This window comes from Alligator mississippiensis, chromosome 2 (assembly GCF_030867095.1).
Source record: "Alligator mississippiensis isolate rAllMis1 chromosome 2, rAllMis1, whole genome shotgun sequence".
NCBI classification, from domain to species: domain Eukaryota; kingdom Metazoa; phylum Chordata; order Crocodylia; family Alligatoridae; genus Alligator; species Alligator mississippiensis.
The window spans coordinates 289,984,884-290,009,151 of NC_081825.1; the positions used below are offsets into that span (position 1 = coordinate 289,984,884).

Consider the following 24,268-nt stretch of genomic DNA (forward strand, 5'->3'; position numbering starts at 1 on the left):
AGAACAGAAAAGAAGCCAAGTCACTGAATACTAACATTTCCTCTCCCACTTCATTAGTTGCAGAACCAAAGCAGTTTGCTTGGTACAGCCAATGCACTTAATTCCTCAAGTCATATTGGTACGTCTTATCTGCCCAGTCAAAAACAACCCTAGGTTGATAAGGTACATCAAATACCACAATACTTAATTCTTCAGTAAGAAAGTGATCTGCAGGAACAGATCACTGAATAAGGACCAGGAATTTCCATGATCCAAAAACTCTACAGTCCATTCTCTACCTACCTTAAAGCATGTACCAGGGCAGTGCTTCTCAACCATTTCAGCATTGAGGCACCCCCTACCTAGACTCAATGCACTCTTTTAAAAAAAGGGAAAACTAAGAGCTGGCATTTTCAGAGTACTGAAAAATAATACAACAATTTTTCCGCTATGGAGAACTCAAGACGACCACAGCAAGCCAGGATGTTTTTAACACTATGGAGTCTAGTGTGAAAATGCTGGTGTTACCATCTTGTGAATTATGTTTGCACACCTATGCTACAACTGTACGGCACTCCATGGCACCCACGAAAGGATCTCGTGGCACCCCAGTTAACAGTTAAGAATCACTGTAGAAGGGCAGTGGCATTTATACTACAGGAGTCATTCACAATAGAACACCAATTTAGTATATTAAAAGCATATATTTAAATTAATCCAGATAAGTCTTAAAAATTCCCTTGTGGTATAATAATTTCTACCTCAAGTGGATCCCATAGAGCAGGGTGGCCAACTCGCAGAGTCCAAACTTCCGAGTCCAAATTGAGTAATGTGCTCACCGTGCGCATTTGCGTCACCTGACGTGATGTTAACAGCCATGGAAGCTCGTCACCATGTACTCACGCAAAGAGACACATTAACTTCTGAAGAGCTGTACGTGGCTGTGGAGCCATGGGTTGGCCACCCCTGCCCTAGAGAAGCAAGGTACGGTGCAGAGTGGTAGAGGTCTAGTTAGCAAACTAGTAAGCAACCTACATTCAGTGCTTAGATCATGGTATAGAGCATTTTAAGATCTCTCATCGACATAGGAGCACAAGGAAGGGCCCTGCTGGACCTCGCAGTCCAACTGTTTGTGATCACAGGCAACCTCTCATTCAAGAATGCAGCCCACATTCAAAGCAATTTGGCTCTCAGCTAATCTCATTCCCTTATGGACTCAGATTTGCTTCTGCTGCAGTACACTTCCAAAGCAAAACAGGCCTGTGGAAGCAGCAACTGAACTCGCTACTGGGCACTTGTCTTCCAAGTTTGCTGGGTTGATATGATTGTCTGGAAGAGTATTATATTAGGCGCCTAGAAGGCAATTTGAAAGCAAACACAATTTGAAATATATAATTACACACAATGAGGGAATCATTTTATTAGATTATGGAAGACAGCAGCATTACAGTACAAAAAGTTACAAGGGTAGCAGAAAAAAGTATTTTTGGTTTAAATACTTAGGATTATACGGGGGAACAGGTGATGGATAGTAGTACCCTTTCTAGAGCTAACTCCTAATCAGGTTATCAAAATAAGTTTTGAATATTTACCACAAGTAAAAAAAGTTACAACAAACATTGTTATAAAATGCTTTAATAAATAATTTTCTTCTGAAAGTTATTTAAGAACATGTCAAACAAAATGTACTAAACAGAAGATCCTGCAAAGCAATTCCTGCATTCATGTATAAAATAACTGGTTTCAAAACATTCATGTTTATATTGTTCATTGGCCAGAGTTTATACTTTCAGATAAACATCCGCTCTTCTTACTGGTAGGATAACTAGGTGTATGTAGTGTTATGGTTTCCAGTAATTAAAATAAACTTATAGTTTGCCCAGTTAATAGCAATAATAAAGCCTCAAAGTCAAAAAACAAAATGCGCAAGCCATCCCGTATGAATAACCATTTCTATAGAGGTACTCCATCTTCCAAGTTTGCCAACCTTTTTCTTAGAGCGATAGATGAATAAGCACAACAGAAACAAGAATGAGGAAATATTGTTCCCTTCATTAGGCCTGTATTTAAACGCAAAAAATATGTAATACCACATGTAATTAACATATTCACAAAAGAAAAACAATGCCTTGCTAAGTTGGTACTGTACAGTAGATGCATCCTCTAGTGTTCTTGAGATGGGCAGAACCTGGGAATAAACAAACACTTCTGGATCTATTTACATGTAAATGATTGTGTTACAATGTAAATACAAATGACCAACAGATTCCTAACATTGTATTAACATCGTTGTCTAATTTGGACATAATACCAAAAAAGGGTCTCATAAACTGCCATAAAACCTCCCTTTTCTGCAACATAAATTAAAAAGGAATGACATGTAAAAAAAAAAAGACAGAAATATTTTAAGTTATTAAATCAAATATACAGAGTGATTCATTTAATATGTACATATTTACAAAAAAAAGCATTTTCACAATTAGAAAATAAACCATGTCAGTTACGGGAACCTACAGTTCTCACAATTTAACTATATTGGTATGGCAGTCTTTGACAGTTGCTATAGAAAAAGTTTAAATCTCAAGGCACTTGTCACATGCTTCAATACTGCAATTCTAAAGTAATTAAAAACAAAAATAAAAAGGCCACTTTTAAACCACAGTTGAAAGATCTCTATAAATTTCTGTTCCTGTTACGAAGTGTGTAAGGCAAATTTGGGAAATAAAAAAGGAAAACAAAAAACAAACAAAAAAAAACTTACAGAAGCTACTAACGTAACAAGTGCTGTGAGCTGCCATTAATAGAGATTCAAAGTCAAGAAAACAGTTTAAGTTTACACAATTTCCTCAACCAGGAGGTTTTAAAGCCACCGTTAAATTAGAGCAAGTAATAAAAAGAAATACATTCTGTAAACAGTGTATAGTCTTTTGTAATAAACTTTACACATATTGAAAATACAGCCTCTCTCCTCTGCCATACAGCGAGTGTATTATAAGTAAACTTTACAAAAATAGCAACTATCAAAGATTACTCATTTTTTTTCCATCTGACAGTCATTGAATAATTTATACAAGGCTAAAGAAACAAAATAAACTTTTTTTATTTTATTTTATTATTATTTTTATTTATTTATTTATTTATTTTTTTACTCAAAATAAAGAAACTATGAACATTTGCCTCCAGATATTTGTCCTTGATGCAAAATGGAGATGTCAATTTTCCCCTCCCTGTTAAGTGCAGGCACAGCGTGCCTGTGTTCTGAGTACAGGTTAGTCTCTACCGCCTTCAAAGTTTGATGCATTCACATTTTTTACAGATCTGTTGTCCATTTTGACTATCTGATAGGCTTTCTTTACTGGACTGCTCTCAGACGTGTCGGATGCCTTTGTTGGCAAAGGCTTTGGGTGTTTGTGAGAAAGGAATTTGTCCATTTCCATGACCTCTCTTTCCTCATCCTCCTCATCCTCTTCCTCATACTCCACATACCCCTCCACCGTATCACAAGTTCTTTTTTGAGGAGAAATGAAATTCTTGCATTCGTAACGAATGTCTTTGTTACTGTAAGATTTGTCTATCGGGTTTCTTATTGGATTTAAAGGTGCCCACTGGTTATTGGTACCCTCCTCTCTAGGTGGGCGGCTTCTTTCTCTCTCTTTTCTTCTCTTTCGAGTCCACCACACACAGATGATTATGCAAGTCAGCCATACAATACTACAGACAGCACAAATAATTGGAACCAAATAACCTAGAGGACAAACCAGAATAGAAAAGCTGGTTATTGATACTGGATATTTGCACTAGGAACTGGTCACACAAATGCTCTAAGAGCTCCCTTTTGAAGCCTTTTTGGAAAAAAGTGAACGTGCCTAAACATTGAGGTACTTTATAGTATTTCTGCTTGAAACTGTAGTCCTCCTTTTGACAGTTTCTGGCCACTTAAAACACTGCAATTGAGAGGCCAGAATGATTTGGGAAACAAAACTTCAGAGAGTCCATGTTTTAAGTGAGACCAACTGACAATTAGGATATGAACAGACATTCATTTCTGCTGGTGGACATTTCTGAGAAGATTTCATTGGTAGAAATCTTTCCAGGAGCGGGAGCCTACAGGCAGCCTGCAGATGCCCTCACTCCTCTGCTCTCCATGCCTTCCCAAGACAGGGGGGATATCAGTGATATCACACTCCTCCCAGTCTCTGGGAATGGGGTGGAGGGAGCAAGTCCCCAACCCCTTTGCTAAACTAGGCAGTGACCAGTTTGGGGAAGAGGCAGGGAGTTGTGGTGGCTGCTACGCTCTCCTCCTGGACCAGTTCCTGAGCAGCTGCTCGTCCACTCTGCTTCTGGTCTCAGGGAGCTGAGCAGAGGCAGCGAGACAAAGCACACTAGATGTCCACTTCTCAGCGCCTGAACACCAGGAGCCAAGCAGACTGAACCCAATGGCAAAGCCCTTGCACACTCCATATACTGGAGATGTCAGTGTGTGTAGCAGGCAGGTGGTTTGCCCTACTGCCTTGGGGAGAACCTTCCTAAGCCCAACTCCCAGCCCACTAACTTCCCCTTGCTACCTGTAATTTAAGAGACAACAGGGTTGGCCCCTGGGCTTGGGGAGGCTTTTGCCAATCCCAATTCGATCCCCTCCAGCTTTTAAATAAACTAGGTACCCGAGGCAGGGGCAGCAGTCGAGAGCAAAGGGAAGATAGAGGGAACTGGCAAACCCCTTCCATCTTTCTCAAACCAGGGACTGCCTAGTTTGGAGAAGAGACAGGGAGCAGTGACTGCTGCTAGTCTCCCATCCTGGTCTATGGGAGAGGCTAGAGTAGCTTCCCTCTCCCCTTCTACCTGGCTAGAGTTGGCTTTTTTTCCCCTCCCAGAACCACTATTTTTGGTCTAGGAGGAAGAGCTTGAATGCTTCTGGTTTCTACCGGGAGAACAGAGATTCTCCTGGTAGAAACTGAACATCTGTATACGGCATCTGATTTACCTTGACCAGCTGATGTCTGCACTGGACTCTCTTTCTATAGTTAATTTACAGGAAGTAAATTTACAAATGACCTAAGTGTCCACTGTTCCTTTCCCTCTTACTATTGGTATATGTACTAGAGACTGCAAACACGTGCTTGTTCTTCATAGATTGTTATTACAGGCCTGTGTACTGATAAGGCATAATGTGAGTATCAACGTGCGAGTTCATGGAAATGTTAACATATAATACACACTGTGTCCTCACAACATGCTTGATTTAAAAAAAAAAAAAAACAAACTTTAAACATTGATAATAATCTTGAGGATTAAAAAACAATACCCCTTGTACCCTTAGAAGTAAAACTAACAAGCAAAAAAGGGAACAATTTGCCCTTTGCTTCCTAAGAAAAATGACATTTTGCTCAATAAAACCAAGTCATAGCTTTTTCCCCATTTCTGTGCCTGCCTTTCCTAGTGAGCATTTCCACAGCTTGCATGGCATACAGCAGATCATTTGCTCCTCAAGATATACCCTTTTAGGATGTTCTGGGACACCATTTGCACTGGATTTGGTTTTAACTGGTTTTATATAATGGCCCTATTGTCAATGCATAATGATTTTGTTTTCTTTCCTGAAAATTGGGAAAGAATTTCTCAAAGGAAAATAAGTGCAGGGAAGAGAAAACTGCAAAAGGAAATTCAAAAGATGAGGCACTCTGCTTTTTCCTTTGAGACTGGAGTTAGTGCTAGGGAAGAGCACTTGGCTGATGTGAGTGATCAATCAGCCAAAACTGATCAAAATAAATGTTCCTTCTCCACATTCTCAGATGAGTTTAAAAGTAAATTGCCAGATGATGCCTAGTTCTGTAGGATAAGCACTACGCAGCTGCAGAATCTAGCCGCAGAGATATAGAAAAGACTTCCATTTTTGCAGTGTTTTGTTTCAGAAGGAAGGATTTGCTTATTTCTCCCAACTTTTGAGATATCTGTCCTGTCAAAAAAGGCCTCTGAACAAGTTCCTAGGTAGAGGGCTAGGGAAGAGGCAGCCTATGAAGATGATTTATGGAATCTGCCCTGAGCCTCAGAGACAATCCATTTGGGACTGGCAGCTAGGGGAATGTGGGTTATTAAGGTATCCTATTTGGAGAATGCAACACTCCTACAGAAGTTTGTTCCCCCCCCCCCCGCCCCCACACCTAACAGTAAAGAGAGCTCCTGACAAGCAAATGTAAAACTTGGATTGGACTGGGACTGAAAGGCGGGGACAGGAGCCTTCAAGGAGGGCACCACCAGTCAAGCCATCTTCAGCTCCAAGATGACATATGAAGCTTGCATCTTCATAATGACCAGAACCCTGGGCTACTGCGCACTCAGAACTTGCACAGGTTTTTGACCAGGGCCATGTGATTGCAAAAAAGATGGGTCCTCATTCATAGCTGGCTTGCTCCAAAAGCCAACTAATGGATACTTTGCTTAGATGTTGAAAAATAAGAGATAAGTGATTAACACTAGGTCAAAAGATGTTTGACCATTGCCTACAATTGTAGAGTCAGATGGCCATGGATAGAGATACTAGCTTTCAGAGGTAGTCCAGGGGATGCTGGTTTGAAGTCAGTCTTAAAACAAGGCTAAACTGACACCATGGTAGGCAAGGCTTAAATTACAGATTATGCTCATTCTTAGGGGAAAAATGAAAAAAAAAGAACACAGGGAAAATGTTCCTTATTGACTGCCTATTTTGAGGAGAAAGAGGGGTGTACTTATAGGCCTAAAAAAAGACTGGCTGGCTTCATCTTCCATGGCATTTTACGTTACTGGATAAATCCTGTTGTTTCTGAAATGGGAGACTAAGCATTTCTGTTCCTCCAGAACAACTCTTGTAATTCTGTGCGCTGTGAAGAGTAGAAAGGGTATTACACACTGGATCAGAATCTTGGCCCAATTCTCCCTTCTCCAGAAAACCCATGTCCAGAGAAGAACAAAGCTGGCAGATTTTTTTTCTTCAAGTTGAAGACCGAGTGTGTGGCCACATCTTCACAAGACACTGACTGCACAGCAACCTGATACTACTATGCAGTAGCATTGTGCATCACAGTTTTGCCATGATGCTACTGAGCAGTAGCATCACAAAAAAGGCGCTTGCTGGCACTACTGAACAATAACTCTGGTTACTGCGCAGTAGCACCTCGTGTAGATGTGGCCCGTCTGTGTTAAGGATCTTGGAGGATGACAACGGAACTGGACACGTGCCAACGTACAGTATATGTGGGTAAGTGTTTCCCCAGAAAAGATTTTGGAGAAGTAGAGCCATGGGGTTTCTCCTGCTAATCTCAAACCCCTGTTTTAGGATTTCCCAGTGGATTCCAAGTAAAACTAAGATTTCAACAACCATTTATGTCCTCTCTGCTGAGAAGGGAAGAAGAAATGCTGATGTAAAAGACCCAACATATAACCATTTTTGTATTTGCTCTGATCTTGGCCACTCTGAGGGTTGCATCTAAATGAAAAGCATCTAAGTGCATCCTTTAATTATGCCATACCCTTAAATCAAAGAACTGCAGTATGAACCAGATATGTACTAGCAAGGGACTGTTATGAAGCCACATGAACAGCAATGACTAATTATAACAGGCCAAATATTAAGGAAGTGATAAGCAACCTTAACTCTTATCGATGTGAATGGGAACTGAGCATCTTGCCAGATTGATTCTATCATCAACACCATTTCTGAACTGGAAACTCAAAGTATAGCACCCCCCCGCCATTTTGTCATTTAGAGAGATGATTAAAATCAAAATATCGGTTCCAGTTACCATTAAAGCATGGAACTATGATTTGCAACAAGTATAACACTAGAATCTGCTCTGGGAAAGAGGAAGTTGACCAACTTCTTTAAGATTAATGCTGCCTTTTTTGCAGGACAGGAGAAAAGCCGAAAGACTGGTAGCAACAGAGCCATAGAATGAACACAAGATGTCAATGTATCCACAGCCTTACCTGAGGATGAATTCCCAACAACTATGGTCTCCACTTTGACTTCAGTAACTGCCAGTGTAACAGTGCTGTTTTGTCGTTTGGTGATTGCATTTACTATAATATTAGAAGCGTTTTGTATTAGGCTGTTATCTTGTTCATCTTGGTGTGGGGTAAAAGACTAGAGAGTCAAGAAAGGAGGGGAAAAAGGTTACTGCCTTTACTTAAACGAAGTACACATCCAAAATTATCAATTACAAGCCTTAAATTAGCTTTACTTGTTGATAATTACATTAATAATAAAAGTTAAAAGCATCACCCCTATGTAGTCTTCCAACAGGATAGGTGGTTTGGTTTGAAGTAAAATATGCAAGTATTAAATTAGTACCCCCTTTTCAACTCTTCCACATGGCAGGAAAATTGCCGCTACTACACAACAAAAAAACCCCAGCAGACTTGTGTGTTCCTTATACCATGAGCTAAACTTAGTCATAGTTTGAAGGACTACAAAATATTATCTAGAAGTGAGCTTGCACAAATATCATAATCTGTTATATTTAACCTGTACAGCCTCTCAGCTTGCACCATAACTCAACATATTCTTTACTGGTACTTGTGAGCAATGAATATCACTAAGAATATCTGTTTGATACCACACCCTCTGGCTCGTAACGTTTTACTACTTCTGGAAGCCTGGTTAGACCAGCTAACTTACAAACAAACACTGACATTTCCCATACAGAAACTCTTCTACAAAAGCCAAACAGTTCAGCAGTACAAGAATTATTTTCAACTACTTGAACTAGATTTCCCCTTCCCCTCAACGACATTTTTGGAATGCTTACTGAGCACCCTGGAGGTTGAAGATCTCATCACAGCGTGCACAGCATCCAACTAAAATGTCTCCACTTTTCTGATGTGCCCCAACCATAGCCATTCACTCCTCAATATCAACCATCTAGTTTCTCTGCTGAGAGAGTTAATAATCCTGGATTTTGGGGATGTGGGCAAATTTAGATTGATATTTGACAGACAACTTACCATAAACATTAAGATAGTGGCAATTTTCTACCAGTGTGAACTATGCATTTCAATAGTTAATAAACGAGCTAAAAATGTTTTCATGAGATCAAAAAGTTATGCTGAAATCAAAACTAAGCACAAGTTCCAGCATTTGCTTTTAAAATGAAACAAATGTTAAACCAGTTTTCCCCAGGTCCAATCTAGCAAGAAAACATGTTTATGTTTATAGAAATAATCTAGTACTTACAACGGCAACTTCCACTGCATTCTCCGTGGAGTATGACAGGTCACACAATATTATCAGAGTCCTCTCTTTAGAAACAGTCCTCGTAGCTGGTAAATAGCGAATTTCAGAGCAGATATTTTCAATTGTAGTACCCTGTTGGAAACAAAATGGATTGTATCCTGGTGCTACAATTGGCTTCTTGTGTATGTATGTAACTTAATCCATTTGAGAGCTAGGAGCATTCTGGACAAAATGGTAGAGGGCCAGGCTCTTTTGGCTCTAAGTAGTGTTAGGACACAACAAGAGTGGTTTGAACCAATAAGTATTACCTCAGTTTTATTTGTAGGTTAAAGGAAAAAAAATTAAAAGTATCGTTATTTTTCCCTTAAGTTACAGGGTTTTTTTGAGTTATGGCTGAATGACAAAAATAGAAACAAGGTTCTCAAAGTACAGCTATAAATAGTTGGAAAAAAAGTTTTACAAATAGGGGACAGTTAGTAACCTTTGTTAAAAGCATTGATTTCTGTTGGCATCTGCTGAAGAATATTAAAGGTTTTCTACCACTGGTTGAGTCTGACGTTAGGTTTTGGTCTTACCTGAGGTACTTTGTCTTTGTTAAAAGTTAAAGTAATTCTAGCACAGTCATTATCCAAGTATCCAGAATTTGGCAGACACTTTATATTGACAGGAAGAGGCTCCGATGCACTGCATTCTCCCCAGCCAGTGCACGGTGGTTGAAAACATTTTATGTACATTTTCTCTTGGCATTCTTGACCAATGGGACACTGATTATTTGCATGATCCCAGTGTTTTTGTAATAAGCAAGGTTTCCTTCCACACCAGACCTGAAAATTAAAGAGTTACTATTTAAACTAAAATACATGGTACCTAGAATTCACAGCAATTAAAAAGTTAATTCATGGAGAGTGGCAGCACTCAAACTTCATAATCAGTGACTAAAGTCATTTTTTTTTGTTTTTGTTTGTTTTTTGTTTTTTGGTTTGTTTTTACAGTGCTGTGGTTTTGGTTTTGATTACTGTAGCTTTATTTAACTGTAACATGTAGACTGTGATGCCCAGGATAGAGGCTACATGGCATTCTCCTAATGTGGCAATGATCATATCATCAGAAGTCCCATATACTGCTTTTATCCCACATATCCCAACGCACTTGAAAAGAAGAGGCATCACCTTCGTTTTGAAGATAGTTCCTCCGAGTTGCCAAAGTCAGCCAGCATGCCAGCAACTGGGAATCTTTCAAGTATCAGAGTGTTTAGGAAACCTAGTCATAGACAAGGGCTCCGCTGTTCTGTTTTGTTGGGGTTTTTTGTTTCTATAACACCTAGCACAGACTGATCTCTACCCCGAAGAGCTCAGTTTAAATAAGTGACAGGAGCTTCATAAGGAATTAAAAAAAGTGATACAATACTGGTCAGCATGACAGGCAATAGCAGCATACCTCTAACTTAACCACTGTTGTACTTTATAGACAGCATAGAAACAAAGAATTAAGGGGGCTGAGTTTTGTGGGTATTCATAAGTAGCTCTTTCCAAGTGCTTTGGACATGATACTAACAAGACACTCTACCAATGTCAGGATAGGAAGTGATACCTAGGTGAATATTTAGCTTGCTTATGCAAAACCACTTCATTCCCATTCCAACAAAAGAGTGCTCTAGTCTAGAAATACAGTTATTGCTGTGCTACCTAATTCCAAGAGCATCTATGTTTTATGGAAGGTGTCTAGAAGGGTTACATTCATATGCTGCCTATTCCTCTAGGAACATGTGCATTGCTTTTGTGAATCTAATCTAGTCAGTAAAATCAAACTGTATTCCATTGTGTATGAAAAAGCCATGAGAAACAAGATATTTGTAATATAGTTTTAGAGCACCTCATCTGCATTATACCCCTAGTCCACCTTCACCAGAACATCACAATCAAACTTCAGATATTTTAGGCACGTCACAGACTTTCTAGGTCACTTTGGCTAGGGACAGAAATTTCACATAAACTGCTTTAAGTGATCAGAAAAATCAGTTCAAACAAAAGTTTAGTGCATATAAACCACTTTCAAAATGGCCAAAACCAGTTTAAGATAATCCTGGATGGATGGGGCATCAGACTTTACTGATTTAGGTTAAATCAGTTTATTGAACTTTTGCCCCAGATCTCCTCCAGGTTCAAATTAATTCAGTCCCCCAGCATCTTAGGATGTTCTGTACCTCCCGACAAAGTCCCCCTTGCAAGGTTGGTGGGCTAGCTTTTGCCCAAACTGTCTGTTCCAGCTGAGCAGGAAGACGTGCTCCAGTGCCCACTATCTTCTGGCCTGGACAACTGCAGGCATGTGACTGCATTTCTAGAATCAAAAGTGAATGTCTGTTCACTTGCTTATCAGTTCAATCCATGCAGCTTAGACTATCCTGCAAAGACTGAAATCGATTCTGCCTCAGGCTTCTTGACTGTCTGTACTTAAGTCTTTTAGATCACTTGTAATGTTGCAAGAAATCAAGGATGACCTAGTGGTGGTGAATAATGCTGGTATTATTTTTCATACCATTCCATCTCCAGTCAGGCTGCATCAGTACCAGAGTTGGACTGTACAGTAATAGATGCAAGCACTGTATTTTATTGATAACTGCTGGGAGTCAGCTCAGATGTTTGGAACATTAGATGGAATAAGGAGAGAAACTGGTTAGTGGGCAGAGACACAGTCAAGCTGCATTTATCATACACGGTTACCATCATCTACACCACATAGAAAAGATGAATGACCACAAAGGTAACTTTCACAAGATCTGTGCTATATTACCCTACTGAAGACCAATGCTTAGGACAAAATTTCACCCATTGAGCATGCTGTGTATTCTCTTGCACATCCTAGTTTGAATAAATTGGCAAACAGTCTGCTAATTTCATTGGGATAGTTTACAAGAAGCTCAAAGGATTTGCTATATTTTTAGTAGTCACAATATGATGCAGCCATCTCAAAAAAAAAAAAAATAAAAAAAATTGTGGGTCCAGTTTAGCTAGAATAAAAAGCATTTCAGTAGAAAACTTAAATAGGTCAAATCATTACCTTGGTGCAGTCAATATGGCCATCTAAACAGTGGCAGTTGTTGCATTCTTGGTCCCATCTGCTGCCATGAGGAAATGATGTTCCTTTAAGCCAGCAAGATTTTCCAAAACCAATCACTTAAAGAAAAAAAAAAAGTTAATTTTTGAAACACTAATAATTAAGTACAGCCCTAAATCAAAATGATATAATTTCATTTTTCTAGAAAGCCACCATTGGACATCCACACTGTACTTGTTATTAAAAGTTAAACTAGTTTTTTTTTTTTTGTTTTTTTTTTTAAATTAAGACTATTAAGGTATTACCTTCTTGGCATCTAGAACCGACTCTTCCAGGAGGACAAGTGCACCTGTATCCATTTATTTCATCTATGCAAGTAGAACCATATGCACAAGGAGAGGACTGACACTCATCAATATCTGGGGGGGGGGGGGGGGTGGAATAAAATAAAAAAGTCAGCAAGACACACTGGCAAAAGTTTAAACACAAGCAGTGTTTTAAATCACAAGCAATCCCATATCAAGATCTGCCATCATCACTTGCAATGTTTACTTCAGACCTGTGCAAAGTTCTTTTAATTGCATCTACCGCACCTGCTTTGTCTCAGCACTTACAGCTGTCTTATATGGACTCACTAATGCAGATACCTGAATTCTAGCCTGAAGCAGCAAATTCACTTGGCTATATTTAATGTAAGTCTACTTTAATTATAAGAATTCAGTCGATCATAAAACGATGCAGTGACATTAATCAGTCTAGTTTCTCTCCACGTGTTAATGCCACCACGAGTAAAGAACAGACCCAGTAGATTACACATTGCTGAAATTTAAGTTAACTATAAATATAGTGTAAGGATCCACCATAGCCTCGTAGAAAATAAGAAGTTTCATTTTACAGATCTCACGGTCAGTTTTGGAAAACAGCCGTAAATAGTCATTAACATAAGCCCACACATTCCACGTGTTACTCCTGTGACAGCACTCTACCCACGATATTTGTGTTTCACTTAGCCATGTAATTTTTAATTACATAAAATAAGACTCCACTGAGAAACACTAATGTTATTTCTGCTAAAAACAGCATTTTTTTTTAAAGAAAAGAAAAAGAAAAATCTGAACAGTTCTACAGCTAGAAAGCTAGTGTCCTGGAACTTCCAAACAATTTCTACATAAAATCCTGCAATAGAGCTTTTGAGTACAATTTAAGCCAAGTCATTTTAGTTGCATTTATCAAATGAAGAAAGGGCTTCTGTCCCAAACAAAAGATCCCTTTATTTGCAAGGTGAGGATCAGTGTCTATGAATAATTCAGTTAGCTTCTGTTCATTATTTGGGGTACAGCTGACCTAAGCTTAATACATCAAAGGTCAAAGGGTGGCTACAACAAAGATTTTTGGGTCGCGATGGCATGACCTCTCAGTCCTTCACCCATGCAGGTACTTACTAATTCTGCAGTCAGGACCAGCAAACCCGGGTGCACATTCACATCGAAACCAATTCACACCATCTACACAGATGCCTCCATTGTAACTGTAAAAATAATAAACCTACCGTTACAATGACTGTTCTCAGGGTAGATTCGCAAGCCCAAAGATAAGCAAAAACCTTAGGTCTTTCATATAACAGCCTGTTCAAATGCAAATTTCTATTGTTCCTATTCATGGCATTTTCTCACTATTGAACAATACAGAATTAAAAGTTCTTGCTAATTCATAATATACAACTTAATAAGCCATCTGCATTATTTTGTCAGCCTCTCCAATTAAACCTTTGTTAATTAAGCTTTCTGCCACTGTTTAGAGGAATTCTTTCCCTGTACAAAATATAGATTTGGGGTCAGAAATAGATCATATGAAAAATTTGATGGGAAGTTTGCTCTAACCTGAATGTCTGTGTTTTAAGATGTCAATTTCACAGAAAACAAGTGGTTATGGGAATAGTAAAATACATATTAGAAAACAAGCAAAGAAACCTGTACTTTCAGTGTAAGAATGGGCAATAACTCCTGAAATTCCACTAAGACATTTCAGAAGATACAGGATCCATATTTGATTTTAATTTGAATAATATCTAAATACATTTCTTTAATTCTTCTGTTTAAATACTTTGCAATCTGACAGGGTACATTGTTTATTTAATGACTATTTTCTCTTAATTTTAAAGTTTTCTGATCATTCACAGCTAAAATCAGATAGTTATAACTATTCTTTGATTGGATCAAATATTTCTAGCTTAAACATATTAACAGATATTAATTTCAGCTAGTGAATTCAAGACTACTATTAAAAAATCCTACAACATATGAAAAGGTTCTTTTTTTTTTTTTTTTAAGTATTGCATATTTACCCTTTATAAAGAGAATTTGTTTATTATGTTCAACTATTGTGAAAACAAATGAGAAGAAAAGCTTTTTCAGTACTTACCATGGATGGGGGTTGCAATCATTGGTATCTGTAATGGAAGGAGTAAAATGAGCTATTTTGGTTCTTAAGTCTTAAATATAATATAACACGTCTAAAAAGTCTACAGCAAGACAGAAGAAAGCATAACACAATGAATACTATTCTGCTTTCATCAAATTGTAATATTGGTATCAATATACTAGAAGAACACTATTTTTTCAAGAGATGTTTTAGTTAAAACTCCAGAAGATGACAGAAAAATGGTCTAATATTAACTTTGCACAAAAAATAACTGACTAATGCAAAAACATTGTATCTGGCCATTTAATTTAGTGACATTTGAACACTTGTGACCTAGCTAAGTGAGAGACAAGATTTCAGTCTTTAAGGTTGAAGGACAACTGGTAAGACTGTAATAATGATAGAATTGTTTGTTGCTCGTTCAATCAGCTTCTAAGAGCTTTTTCAAGGAGCATTACTCCTTTGGCTTCTCATTCTGTATGTATGCAACTGGTTTTTTAAAATTTTTTTTACTGCATTTAACAAACTTCTTCTCATTAAGAGCAAATAATTTAGAAAAATCAGTATTTATCACACTAGTACGCAGAACTTTAAACAACTTGAGCAAGACACAGGTTATTTTAAAAAAAGGTAATTTCAGAGTGGATTTTAAATTAAAAAAACAACAAATAATGCAGTCCAGATGTAATATTTTCTACAAGTTGTGTCTTGAAGAAACGCAAACTCCAACTTCGCCCCACCTAAACAAATCATCGTAAAGGTATGTCACGAAACTAGTGAAATGTTCACGTCAAGAATAAAAGTGAACCGTTTTACCACTTCTGACAGAAGTGAGTTCATTCTCCTTTTTAACATGCAAGTAATTTAAAAATAATTTTTTTTAGAGAAAAGATCTTCATAAAGTTTAGAGGATAAACTTCCAAAGATCATTTCTGCACAGGAAGTTGAAGTTATATTGGCAAACATTAGGTGCAAAACAAACAAGCTCTTCGTTCATTAGACGAGCTTTGTCTTCCCTCATCCCCTCCCATCCCGAATGATTCATGTATGTTGCAACACAAACGTTAAGGACTTGCTTTGGTTTAGTTAACAGCTCTGTACCAGACACTCCTAGAAATGCAAAGGAGAAAAAAAAAAAGTGAAGTCTTACTCTGTGTGCATGTACGTCCTTCCCATCCTTCTTTGCAGATGCAAGAAAAGGAATCACCACTGCCAACACAAGTTCCACCATTCATGCAAGGGTTAGGAATACAGCTGCTGTTTTTAGCTTTGATTAAAAAAAAAAGAAGAATGTCAAAATACAATAAAAATAATCTAGATACCAATTCTCCTATCACTTTGCAGTTAGGAATTGTTTAATTGCCTCAATCCCAATTTTGTTGAGCTGACGACCAGTGTCACAAGATTTGGAGAAACCTTTAAAGACTGCAGAAGTAAAAGGATACGTAACAATTTCTCAGTCACTTGAGGTCTCATCCTAATTAAAAAGTCAATTTAATTTAAGCCTCAATGCGTGGAGTTTAATATCCATTTCAAAATGTACTATAACTAGGAAGAACTGGATATTTTTATCTGATTAAATGCCTCTCTTTACATTATGCTGGTCCCATGCCACTAAGTTTCAGTCTACAAAAAGATGGCATAGTAAACACTAGTATTAAAGCTACGAGCTATAATTTAAAATTCTGTTATGTGGTTAAAAACCATGATCGTATCTGACGATCTTAAAGGAAAAAAAAAAATCAGAATTAAGTTGAACTAGAAGTAGGTTGTTGGCATCCCCTTTTTGTCCTGAAATCCCTAAAGAAAGTTTAGGGTCCATGTATACAATGGAAATAGAGCCATGGAAACTGTTTAATTTGTTTACAGAGCATGTACAACCCCCATTTCCTCCTCAAAAGCAAGTTCAATGCAGACTAGTGCCACCTGAGAAGAACAAGCTCCACATGACCATTCTACCTTTCCTGTATCTCTCTGTAGTGCGTGATGGTGAGATCCATATGATGGACTTCTGACTAGCTGACAGGAAAGATCTGAAATGGCCAATTAGCAGAAAGGTCCCTCCCCATCCATTTACCAATCATCTGAGCAATATCCAGAAAAAAAGATTCTACAGACCGTTTTTGTCTAATGTACATCACTGAATGAACTAAACACTCACCGATGTTGCAAGTACTTCCTTTCCATTCTGGGGGACATGAACATCGAAAAGTGTCTCCATCATCATAACATGTTCCCCCATTGCTACAAGTATTTGCATCACACTGATATTCACCTAGAGGTTGCAGTAAAACAAATAAGCACATACTGAATGAATGAAAGTTAACAAAGGTATAAAAATGTTTACTTGAAAAGTTACTGCAGAATGTTTAGCTATAGCTTAAGAGCGTCCCTAACAAAATAAAGAAAACTCTCTTAATTGAATAAACACAGCTATTGAACGAAAGAGAAAAAAGTTATATTTATTCTGATATTGAAGTAATATCAAATAGGTGGTACTTATTGCCAATTTTCTTTCAAAGTCTCTTAATTCAAAAAGCCCAATGCTCTGCATGGGTGTTCAAAACGGGTTCAGTTGTCACAGGAAGTTTGGGGAAAATGATTAAGAAAATGGAATCGATTCCTCTACGGCTGAGCTCTTAAATGCTCATCAGAAAACTGGCAGTTTTGAGGAATAAGGAAAACAAGCATGTACATAATTGCGCAACATGAAAAATACTTACGCGAATGGCAAGTTTTGCCTTTCCAGTCATTCTTACATTCACAATAAAAGTCATTCACCAGATCAATACATTGGCCTCCATGGTGACATGTATTTGGGAAACAGTCATTAAAATCTGTAAAAATGTGAACAGTCAACAAAATATTCTGGTTAAAGATGGATGAATTTTGATTTATTTTTTTAAATCTTCTTTGCAGAAAATTAAAAATGTTGCCTCCAGAGACAGGAAATGCTCTTGATTGTACTGGCTGTTAAGAAAACTCCATGCTTCAATGGCAAAGATGGCATAAAAATAAAAACATTTAGTATAGAAGACTCTGAATCAAAGAAGCCTTAGACGCTCTATCGGATTTGAAACACTTGGGAAAGGTAATAAAACTAATATCCTGGCACTTACTCCCAAAGTAGGTATAATGTGAACAGCCATAGTGCACACTTTCTTGCATAGATCTCGACTTCAATGGGCTTTAGATAAACCCCATAAGGGCCAATCAAGAAGCTGTAACCAAGACCTAGAGGTGTTCAGTACCTACATTAAATTAAGTTTTTTGGCCTGTCTAATTTTTAAAAGAGTGATGTAAAAGCTATCAAGTAACTTGACACTGTATGGGAGTTTTCTAGAATAGGAGAGGAGGATTTTTTCCAGCTGAAACAGGAACCAAGGTTTTGGTGGTTACAACATATTGACTTGATAGAAACCTCAGTCAAGACCATCACCTTAAAAAAACAACCCAAAACTCTTCCTAAATCAATAGGGTAATTGCTGATGGATTCAGGACCTCTTCATATCCTTACCTCCTTATCTTAAAGATGGCACTGGCAGTGTATACTAGCAAGTCCTAAACTCAAGTTTTAAAAATGGTTTTCATGCAGGGGAGAGGGAGGGGGAAATACAGAGGGAAAACAGGAATACCACTTCCTGCAGAACCCTGAATTTTCTTTTGAGATAATTCATCTGAGTACTGATCAGGCATAAATCTTTGCTTAGTAAGTTCTGAAAGTTTTCAGATAAATGCAGTAGGAACACACGCCCCTTTCACCGAGGAAGTGAAGGCCCTTCCCCGCAACCCTTAAATGAAAATGAAATGGAGATAAACTTTGTATCCTATAGTTAATGATATGCACTAAATTACAATGTTGGATTCTAAACTCTACATCATATAAATTGTGCTTCTAGCTTACTTTTGCCATCTGTTTAATTCCATTTATTCTATGCAGGCACTCGGTATCTAGATAATGCAACAGATTCTTATTAGTGATAGCCCCTCTCTGAAACTTAAGTCCCTGGCTAAGTATGGCAGCTCTGATATTATATTATCCAGGACACTAACAACAAATAAAAGGCTAGCCAATCTCTGGCTGGCATACTTTGGATTGTATTTTAACTGTACTTCTGAAGGTTCCAGTGGGATTATTTATAATTCTTTCTTAGAGTTCAATTGAAGAAAACATCTCTGCAATGCAGACTAACCTACAGCATTCTTTAATCTCCATCATGCAAGACAATTATAAAAACATCCCACCTGATTTATCATTAACCCATATTTCCTTTGATTAGGATTGGGGGGAGGGGGAAAAACAAACTAGTGATATACAGACTGATCAAGTTACTTTTGTTACAGCGATCATTGCACATTACTAGATTGTCCCAAGGACAAGTGTTTCTATCTTTTAACTAATATAGTGATAATTTTTAAGCAGTGTTTAATCAAAAACACAATACTGCAAAGAAGACATTACAGTCACATTTATATTAGTGAGCACCTTGGAAATGATAATGTTAGGGTTCTATGGAACAGAACGAAAAACCCTACTCCAATGATGTTAATCACAGACCAAGTGCCTTGTACTGTTTTCACAAAGCTATAGTTTAAATATGGAAATTCTTGGTAGTACCCACTTGTGTCACACAACTCTCCTTCCCAGCCGCTTGCACAGAAACACCTAAATGAATCAACTTCATCAATGCATGTTCCACCATTTTTGCAAGGGTTTCCGAGACAATCATTGATATCTAGGGAAAAATATCAACAATTATAATTGGACAGTTTCCATCCTGCAAGAAAACTAATGACAGTTCCAGGTTAATGATGGAGCTTTATCCTCATGAAGGTGTGCCAGACAGCTCTGAAAACACATCCTTCATCTCTCTACAATAAACAGGAGCACAGAACTTGTTTTAAAAATTAAAAGTAGTCATGTGCCCAACTGTTAGGGACACTAGTGACAGCAGTGCAAGCTTTCCTGCAATGTTCTAATGATAGGTATTTTGAAACTTCTTGGTCCAGGTTTTATCTCCATAGCTTCCTGTGAAAGAATTACCAAGGGAAGTCCCAATTGTGCTGAAAATACTCTCTCACTAATATCCAGATTGAAATCACCAACTTTTTCACAAAGGAAAAACTGAACTTTAAGCAACACCAAAAGATAAAGGGCAACGCCTCCCCCCACCATCATAGTCCCTGATGTAATTTTTTTTGAGATTTTGTTGTGTCCTGGTAAATCTATGCCATGAAGTCGAGGTTTTTTTTTGAAGGGGTTTTACTTACTTTCATGACAGTAGGTTCCAGTAAAACCCCTCTCACAGGCACAAGTAAAATTTCCTCCTGGTTGACTAATGCACTGTCCATGAGGCCCACAAACATTAGAGGAAATGAAACGGATGCCTTCCCGAGTAGCATTTGTGAAGACTTCTATTGTACAGCTGTCAATTACTAAGAATAAAAAAAAAAAAAAGCAGGAGGGGAAGATTACTTTTAATATCTTTAACTATACATACTGTATTTACTGGAATCCAAGATGAGGTACTCCTTGAATTTGAGTATGGTAGGGGACATGGGGGAGACCATGCAGTGTGGCCAGGAAAGTGCAGGGGAACTACATGATGTGGGAAGAAGGAAACTTTCTTCAGTGCCTGGGGGGGAAGGGAAGTATTAAACAGGGACGATGAATGCAGGGAAGACTGCTCAGTAGTACAGGAGCTGCTGCGGCTCCAGCTTTGGTTCTGACCAGGGATGCGGCTGCTGACACCAGAGCCACCACGTTCTCTGTGGCCGGCACTGGAGCCACAGCCACTGCATGAGGCGGAGAGGAGGCAGGCACCTAGGGGAGAACAGGTGCCTGCACAGTGAATTGCAGTTGGGGGCCAGCCTGCCTGCCCCCTCCCCACCAAGCTACTTTCACTGCCACATGGGATGGCGAAGAGGAAGGAAGCAAATTTAAGATGACCACTCCAAAATTAGATTTTAAACTTATAACTTTTCACATATGGAATGTAACTATTGGGGAGTCATCTTAAATGTAAAAGTGGTCTTGGATTCAGTGAAATAAGATTACAGTTAAAATGTCAACCATGACCATGGCTTTTTAATCTTGGTAATAAGTGCACTTTTTATATGGCAAGACATTTTATTATAATCTAAGAATTTGCAAATTAAGTGAAATTTATCCTCCATTGCCTTACAAGTAACACATACTACAAACATGTTTCCCAACTCAACTACATTTTGCATGGTTCGAGACAGGACTGTAGAACTTCTAAGTGGCTGGGAGCCACATGAGCAGGGATCATGGGCTCAGGACAGGATGGGACAGGACCATATGCCCAGGTCACCCCTCCCAACCCTTCCTGCTACAACCCACACTGCTGCTCCCCGTGCCTCATTGCTGCACTGTGCACCTAGGTGCCCTGACTCACCCTGCTCCCTGGCCATAAGTCCCATCACTGCATCACACTACTCAGGCACCCCAGACTGTGGGCTCTCCTGGCACTGACCACTGTGTTGTGCTGTCCTACTCTCTGGGGTGGGGGCAGGAAAGGGATGGTGGAACGGGAGGGGAGGGGGGGTCCCCCTGCCAGCTGGACAGCCCTGGTTCAAGTTCAAGTCATGGTATTTCCAGTCACTACTATCCTCTGTATTATGCTGCCATTTAATACTACACTGCTGTTACACTAAGTACATTTCTGGAGGACAGCAGATACCTTTACAAGAATTGTTCTTGCAATGGTCCTTGAGGTGAGAACAGTTCTTTCCATCATAGTCATCGGGACAGGCACAGTAATAATCTCCTCCTAGATCATAGCATTTAGCCCCATTCTGGCAAGGGTTAGGTTCACAGAAATCAATATCCATCTGCAATGAAGAGAAAGTAATTGTCACAAGCATTTCAATTTCTCTGTAAGCAGCATTATCTATGTTGCTATAGAGACAGATGATGTTATTTTATTGGGAAATTCAAGTATTAAACACACCTATATTGCATTCCAAATCCCGACTGTGAAGTTATTTTAGTTTACAGTAGTAGCAGAGGTACTTGCTGGGAAGTTCCTTACAAGACTTACTAAAGGACATGTTTGCAATAGCTTAGTTGTGTCAAAAAGCTAGAAGTGCAAGAAATTAATGAAGTTTACAGTGACTAAGCTAGGATCTTTCCTGATCCGCTCTCTACTATGGGTACATTCACATACCAAGTAACAGAATGCAAATCTAATATTTACAGATTTCTCACACAGTACACTTGTGTGTGCAGTTGTTTGGCACCATTTCCTTGAGCCTTTAAAATCCCTCTACAGCTGCTGCTTCTCTCTCCTCCCATCCCCAGTGACAGTAAGAATTTTCCTTACTAACACTATGAACATGCACATTTAAACAAGGTAATTTAAACTCTTTTTTGAATGTTAATCTGTTATGACTATTAGAGTTCAAAACTGAACTTAAAACACAAAAATGCACATGGAAACATTTACAGACACATCCTTTTAAGGAAACGATTCAGCTTATTAAGAGAGTTTGATGTCTACTGCATTTGTTTAAACCAGCCTTTGCTTGTTACATAGTGATATCCTTCCTATAAACTGCTATTCTCAAGGGTTGTTTTCCTTTAAGAAAAGTTGTAAAATACTAATCCGTTTTACTGTTCTCCTGTGAAAAGGGGAGATTTTTGTTAAGTTCAGTACAGATTTTTCAATCTATGCCTGTCATTTAATGAAACAGTTTAAATAGTCTGAAAAATAACTCTATAATAAAAAAGGAGCAAAAAAAAAAACTTTAACCAGAAAATAAGAGTTCAAATAATGTAGGCATGCGGTTGAATTCAAAGCAGGATTCAATTCAAATTAGATTATGAGAATACTTTTGGCAAATTATTTTTCAGTTATTTTGAAAAGCAGTTCATGAAGATTAAAACACAAATTGAGAAATATGCCCACATCTCTTCTATTAGAAGTTTCCATTATCGTATATTTCCCAATACAAGCTGGTATGGTAGCATCTGGAATCAGTTGAAGATGATTTCCTGCACACGGTCTGCCAGCTCACCCTATTATTCAACAAATTTGCTAAAACTAATTGTGCACTATTCAAGAAACCAGCCAAGGGCACAGCATTTAAATGGTGATACCCATGTACAAACAACATCTGAGCCAAGAGTAATGTTATCAGTTTAAGTAACCTGTGGCCATTACCTGCAGCTCATTTTTAAGTTTGAAACAAAACCAGAATATTGTTGTACAGCAAACATACCTTGGAAATAGGAATAAAGATGTCTTCTACCTTTGTCTATGCAGAATTTTGAAGCAGTCCCTTTCCTAAATTCTAGTTTACTAGCACTGGCCAATGTTGCTACACTAGTGATACTAACTGTGTAATGACTGCAAATTCTGGTAATTGCCTGAAAAAACAAAAGGTACTATATGTTGATGGGAAATCATTTTCAGTGTAGTGTGAAAAGGACTGCACATCCTCCTTAGAAAAAAAAAACAAAACAACCAAATTCTCAGAAGCTATTTTAAAACTTGTAAATACTTTTGTATTTAAGCACCAAAACCTGTTCTAAGCAAGCCACAGTGCTACACTTGATCTACTTGATCTTAGCCTACAAAAGGCCGAGAAGTGATACTACTACGATGAAGTTTCACTGAAGTTAATGAGATTATTCTCAAATAAGCATGTGCTAGGAACAGTGCCTAACACACATTTTAGTCTATCAAAAGAACATGGGTCTGCAAAAAGAAATGCAGGAAAAAAAATTATTATTTTTAAATTGTTTATAGAGTTGTTTCAAATCATTGCAGAAATATCTGCAGTCTTAAAAAGACTTAAGGAACACTTTGTAATCTTAAATACACTTAAAGATCCTATGTGTATGCTTAATCTTTTACAGTTCTACACATTAATCCACATCTTTAAAATGTTACAGCCACTATGATACTACTGTACAACAAATTTGCTTATTCACGTGGTGTATCACATAACAGCTGCATTAATCTGTAATGCTCTAGCCTTGGGTTGCTCTAATTTAAACCTGAGATGTGTTTCTTTCCAGAACTCAATCCATCAAAGCTCTTACAGCAATTTCAACATAGCCCTCACCTCACAGAAAACTCCTGAGAAGCCATGCGGACAAGGACAATGGAATCCATTAACCAGGTCTTCACAACGTGCTCCGTTTTGACATGGATTGCTTGCACATTCATTTAATTCTATCTCACAGTTTTTTCCTATGAAACCACGAGGGCATAAGCAGTGGTAGCCATTCACCTCATCCTACAGGAGAAAAAAAAGGAAGGAAAAATTGTAAGGAAAGTTTTTTGTTTTGAGGGGGAAAAGGTTTGGGGCTTTCAAATTGACAATTTTATATATTGTATTTTTAAGTACTGTATTTCATGGTGTATAGGTTGACCCCTGGTTTTCTGATGCAAAGTTAGGATTTTCATAGGCACAACGTATAAGTCGGGGCTGGGCTTGGCACTCAGCTGGCATGGCCCTATCCCCTGAGTGGCGATGCCTGGGCCACACCAGCCAAGAGCCCAGCCCAGCCCAGCCCAGTCCGCTGTGAGTGGTGCTGCTAAGCGCTAAGCCCAGGCCCATCCTACGAGCAGCACCGGA

The 24,268-nt window shown here is 38.3% G+C and overlaps 1 protein-coding gene across 2 annotated transcripts in view; it reads right to left on the reverse strand.

Moving 5' to 3' along the window:
* Positions 1 to 1,374: 1,374 nt before the first annotated feature.
* Positions 1,375 to 24,268, reverse strand: part of JAG2 (jagged canonical Notch ligand 2) — a 95,698-nt gene continuing 72,804 nt past the window's right edge. For both annotated transcript variants that reach the window (XM_059723297.1, XM_059723298.1), the window contains 15 exons: positions 23,753 to 23,926; positions 21,364 to 21,514; positions 19,931 to 20,095; positions 19,282 to 19,395; positions 17,383 to 17,496; positions 16,821 to 16,934; positions 15,810 to 15,926; positions 14,660 to 14,687; positions 13,681 to 13,766; positions 12,544 to 12,657; positions 12,242 to 12,357; positions 9,760 to 10,008; positions 9,185 to 9,316; positions 7,939 to 8,095; positions 1,375 to 3,724 (listed from right to left, as the gene is read on the reverse strand). In XM_059723297.1, coding sequence (XP_059579280.1) covers positions 3,249 to 3,724; positions 7,939 to 8,095; positions 9,185 to 9,316; positions 9,760 to 10,008; positions 12,242 to 12,357; positions 12,544 to 12,657; positions 13,681 to 13,766; positions 14,660 to 14,687; positions 15,810 to 15,926; positions 16,821 to 16,934; positions 17,383 to 17,496; positions 19,282 to 19,395; positions 19,931 to 20,095; positions 21,364 to 21,514; positions 23,753 to 23,926 — 2,307 coding nt within the window. In that variant the 3' untranslated portion in view covers positions 1,375 to 3,248. The remainder of the gene's footprint in view (positions 3,725 to 7,938; positions 8,096 to 9,184; positions 9,317 to 9,759; positions 10,009 to 12,241; positions 12,358 to 12,543; positions 12,658 to 13,680; positions 13,767 to 14,659; positions 14,688 to 15,809; positions 15,927 to 16,820; positions 16,935 to 17,382; positions 17,497 to 19,281; positions 19,396 to 19,930; positions 20,096 to 21,363; positions 21,515 to 23,752; positions 23,927 to 24,268) is intronic.